At 33.7% G+C, this 4,908-nt stretch overlaps 1 protein-coding gene across 1 annotated transcript; it reads left to right on the plus strand.

The window, feature by feature from the left end:
- Nucleotides 1-1,089: 1,089 nt before the first annotated feature.
- LOC125838402 (peroxidase 57-like) lies at nt 1,090-3,346 on the plus strand. The gene is made up of 2 exons (XM_049517470.1): nt 1,090-1,683; nt 2,515-3,346. Exons 1-2 carry the CDS (start codon nt 1,111-1,113, stop codon nt 3,262-3,264), a joined length of 1,323 nt encoding a protein of 440 aa, XP_049373427.1. The 5' UTR covers nt 1,090-1,110; the 3' UTR covers nt 3,265-3,346.
- Nucleotides 3,347-4,908: the final 1,562 nt, after the last annotated feature.

Genomic DNA, 4,908 nt, shown 5'->3' on the forward strand with positions numbered 1-4,908 from the left:
GTGTGTTGTTGGGGGGGGGGGGGGGGGATGTGACTTGAATAGAGATGTAAGTGACACTTGATTTGCTGTAAAAAGATGAATATAGAATTCCACAAGGAAAAATTTCTACTCACTATGAACTCAATGATTTTGTTCATCTCAATCGTGTAAATGTCTTGTAAGTTTTCAAGTATGTGATGCATATTACCAGTACTAATAATAGTAGAATATCACTTTCTCGCCAGTTTCACACCTCAACTATCAATTGTTCCCCTTTTCCCCTTTACTATTTGAAGTTTGAACTATTTCACTGTTATAAACACCTAGTTGAGTAGATGGTGATAGTTCAGGTCGGAAAAGGGAACAATTGATAGTTAATGTGTGAAACCTGTGAAAAAACGATAGTTGAGGTGTGTTTTTGACCATTATGTCTACCCTCCGCATCCACACGCGGCGGGTGGTGGATGTATTCATAATGCTACGGGTTCGATCAACACCAATATTTATGAGCGCGTGAAACAACATAAGTTCAACAAATATTAGATTCCAAACTCATAATTTTAAAAGTATAGCGAGTCCAGTAATAAAAAAATCGAACCCATAAAGTTAAAATCTTGAATTTTCTTCTCAATAAAAGGGAGAGAGAAGGAGACCTTTAGAGGACTTGACTGAATAAAAACGATTTTTTTTCCTTATTTTGGAGCAACCGTTAGTATAATCATATATTTTTCAACTATTTGACTAGTTTGAGAGCATTTTTAAGCTAGTTGACCAACAACAAGATCATTTTTGAGTAAAAAAACATAACGAAGGGTAAAATTAACCTAATTTGAATAGTTCATAAGTATTTTCCGCCCTTTTACTTTCTAATAAAAAACTTTAAAGAAGTTTATAAGGAACTCCCTATTGTGAGGGTGAAATTTTTCTTTAATTAGTTAAATTGAATTCATTGGTTCTCAAAATTTTAACCATTTATTTCCTTAACTGAAATAACTACCAAGAAAGATCTTTACCACCAATAACCTAAAAAGCCTTTTTTTTTTTTGTTCTCTGAAATTTATTTATTTATAAGATCATCCAAAAAAGCTCAAATTGAACAAACATTTATCATCATATCACCTTAAACAAATTATGGCAGCTAAGGTTGGGATTTTTGCAGCTATTTTACTAGTTTGCGCGATCCTATTACCTTTGCTAGCCTCATCATGTCCCAATCATCGTCCTGAATTTCTAGAACATGATTCTAGTAAGACAGACATAACGATCCATGGTGACAATAACAATGTTGTTCATGCCAATGTCAATGACATCGCGATTCCTAGCTCAAATTATGAGACAAGGAATGAAAGGTCCTTAAAGGAAAAGAAAAAGTCGAATAAGAACAAGAATAAGAATAAGAACAAGAAGAACAAAAAGGAAATGAAGTCTCATGAACACGGTTTTGAGGCTTTCAATTTTGAGCATCCCCTAATAGGAGGTGGCCACCATGGATATCCACATGTTTTTCCTGGATATAACGTAGATCCGATTACAGAAGAACACGAACAACTAGAGATTTTAGGGGGATTAAGAGAGGGATTTTATCAAAATACATGTCCTCAAGCAGAGCAAATTATCAAAAATGGCCTAACTAGAGCCTTTCAAAATGACTCTACTATTGCTGCTGCCATCCCTAGACTTTTCTTGCATGATTGCTTTGTCAAGGTAAGTTCCTCACCACTCTATGCAATTATTCATAAATTCTAAAAAAATATTTTGCACATTTTTTTGGAAAATGAAAAACAATATTTTCAGGTGTTTGGTTAGAGAGAGCGAAAAATTGATAAGTATATTAGCATTCGAGAGAATTGATGAAGAAAAGTAAATGATTTTTCTTTTATATTTAGGTGAAAAATAGTTTAGGACTACCAAACACCACAAAATGACTATTATGTTTCAAAAAATATTTTATTATAGGGAAAAGGGTTAAATATACCCTCGAACTATTGTAAATGGTATGCAGATACCCTCCGTTATACTTTTGGTACATTGGTGTTCCTGCCGTCCAAAAACTAGAACATATATACCCTTTATACTAACGAACATACACGTGTCATAATCTTATCCACCGACCCGACATTTATTAAATATTGGATCAACAGATAAGATTGTGCCATGTGTCCCTATTTAGTGTCTTCCGTTAGTGTGAAGGACATATATGCTCTAATTTTTGAACGGCAAGGGCGCCAATGTCCCAAAAGTATGACGAAAGATATCTACATACTATTTACAATAGTTCGAGATATATTTGTCCTTTTTCCCTTTATTATATACCAAACATATCCTAAGACAATCTTTAATCTTGATGTTTGCAACCATGAAAATAGAGTTTAAGTTTTATACACAGAAGATGTAAGAAATATTTAGGTCATCTAAATGACAACTTAAGACTTAATAAAAATTCATTGATAACTTACAACAAAAACATATTAAATTACACAGATGATCATAAAAATTCTTTATACTATCAGTGTATGTAACTTATCGTATAAACAGGGTTGCGATGGGTCAATATTTCTCGATACAACACCAAGTGGTGGGAAAGTAGAGAAGTTATCTCCGTCAAATGGTGTTACAGTCAAGGGATTTGAACTCATTGACGAGATCAAAGCAGAACTCGAAGAGAACTGCCCGGGCATTGTCTCGTGCTCTGATGTTTTAGCCTATTTATCTCGTGACGCCTTTGTTGCATCGGGACTCCCGCATTACGAGGTGTCTGGTGGCCGACGTGATGGCATGGAATCGCGCGTAGAAAACGTCGTTGGCAACCTCCCATTGCCTGATGATACAGTAGACCAAATGATTCAGCTTTTCAACAGAAAAGGCCTAAATGCTGAAGATTTAGTTGTCTTAATTGGTGCACACTCAATTGGTGTAGCTCATTGTTTCAACTTTCTTTATAGAATGGACACACCCGAGAAGGCGCAAATGGTTGATCCGCGACTTGGTGGTGTTATGAAATTTACATGTACTAGCCAAATGAGTACAATAGCGTTTGATGCAACAACACAATACAAAATGGACTCAGTATTTTACAAGCAATTGTTGATGAAAAAAGGCTTACTCGAATCCGATCAAGTTTTGACACAAGATATAAGAACAAGGGGATTTGTCCAAAGATTTAGTAATGATGAAGTGGGGTGGTTTAACAAATTCGGTGTGGCCATGAACAAGCTTGGGGCGGTAGAAGTGCTCACCGGAAACCAAGGGGAAATCAGGAAACAATGTCGAGCTATTAACTTATAATAAGAGTTTAACTTGTATACACTGACTGACTCTGATTTGACAATGCTCTAAATATGTATCACAATTTGGATGATTAATTTTTAAACATCATCATAGACAAAAAAAAAGGACCTAGTCGAACGAGAAATGAAGAATTTTTTGTTATACTTTCCTATTTCACTTGAGAACTTTTTCGTTTTATTTGTATTTTTCTTGTTGCATCCTCTCATGTGTGGTTTTTATTTATTTATTTGGGTGGCGGTGAAATTTGATCTCAGGATCTGTCTGCTCTGATACCATGTTGAAGTGTGTGACCATCTCATCTAAAAGCTTAAGCTGTTAGAGAAAGCACACTTCTATTATTTGATTATATTCTCAACAAATGGGACTAGGAGTAACTTTCGCGTATATATGATATGGTTTAGTCTTGACAAATCGAGGGAATATCAGAAAATAATGTCGATCTGATAGTGTAATTTTTTTTTTTACATTGTTGGTTTATATAAGTTGAAGTCGACTGAAAACTCAATATATGTAGTGCAGATCATGGACTTGGTGCATCGCAAATGCGATCACCAGATTTAAAACAAAAATATAGAGTTTGAGCCTAACACTCTGTTTGGATCATTGTTACCCATTGACAATTGTATTGTATTGTATTGTATTGTTACTATACCTACAATATTTGTTTTGATTGTTACTTAAAATGTATTGTATTGTATTGTATTGTTAAATTCCGTTGTTACGTAACAATGAAAACCCCCATTTTATGGAACAACCAATTTGGTGTGTTTCCATTGTTACTTAATTTCTTTTTTCAATTATATCTTTACATAATATTTCATAATATTATTTTACCCTTTACCTTATATTATTTAATTCTAGTCAAACCTCCTACCCTAGAATAATTAAGGATATTTTAGTAAACTTATAAATTACAATACAATACGATACAGTCAAACCAAACAATAAAAATGTTATTAAACAACAACAAACAATACACTCTAGCCAAACATTGTATCTACCATACAATACAATACAATACATTATGAAACAATAAATAACAATGATTCAAACAGAGTGTAAAAGTTACTAGGTTCTGCCAAATCCGTAACCACAATGTTGGCTCCACCCCTGAGTCTTGCCTAACTAGTGTAGAAATTCTTAACAAATTCGAAAGCCTTAAGTTTTTGTTATTTCATGATGTAGATCTTGAGCATTGGGAAGCTAGCAGCGATAACTTCCCAAATCTAAGACGCCTTGTTCTGAAGAAATGCAACTATAATGGTCAAAAGTATTGTGATTTTCGAGTTTCATATCTAAATTATCATCAACTATTTAGCAAAACACGCTGTTCCCTTTTCCTTCCTGAAATATCACCATTGATAGGTAGGAAAAGGAAACAATTGGTAGTTGTGATGAGTTTTGATAAATAGTTGGTGATAGTTCAGATAGGATACTCATACACCTGATATATAGTTCAAGTATGAAATTCGATTGACATACTATTGGTGCCTTTTCAATTAAGTAAAAGTTTTTCATCAGAAGAGAAGAAAGGGAATATATTATGAAATAACAAATAAAATGGAAGAGTTATTATATTATTACAACAAGTTGATGGATTAAATTTTTGTAACAAAAGTAGTTAAAGAGCTGAGCAGCTTA

This window comes from Solanum verrucosum, unplaced genomic scaffold, assembly GCF_900185275.1.
Source record: "Solanum verrucosum unplaced genomic scaffold, falcon-dt-bn FXZP01000284.1, whole genome shotgun sequence".
NCBI classification, from domain to species: domain Eukaryota; kingdom Viridiplantae; phylum Streptophyta; class Magnoliopsida; order Solanales; family Solanaceae; genus Solanum; species Solanum verrucosum.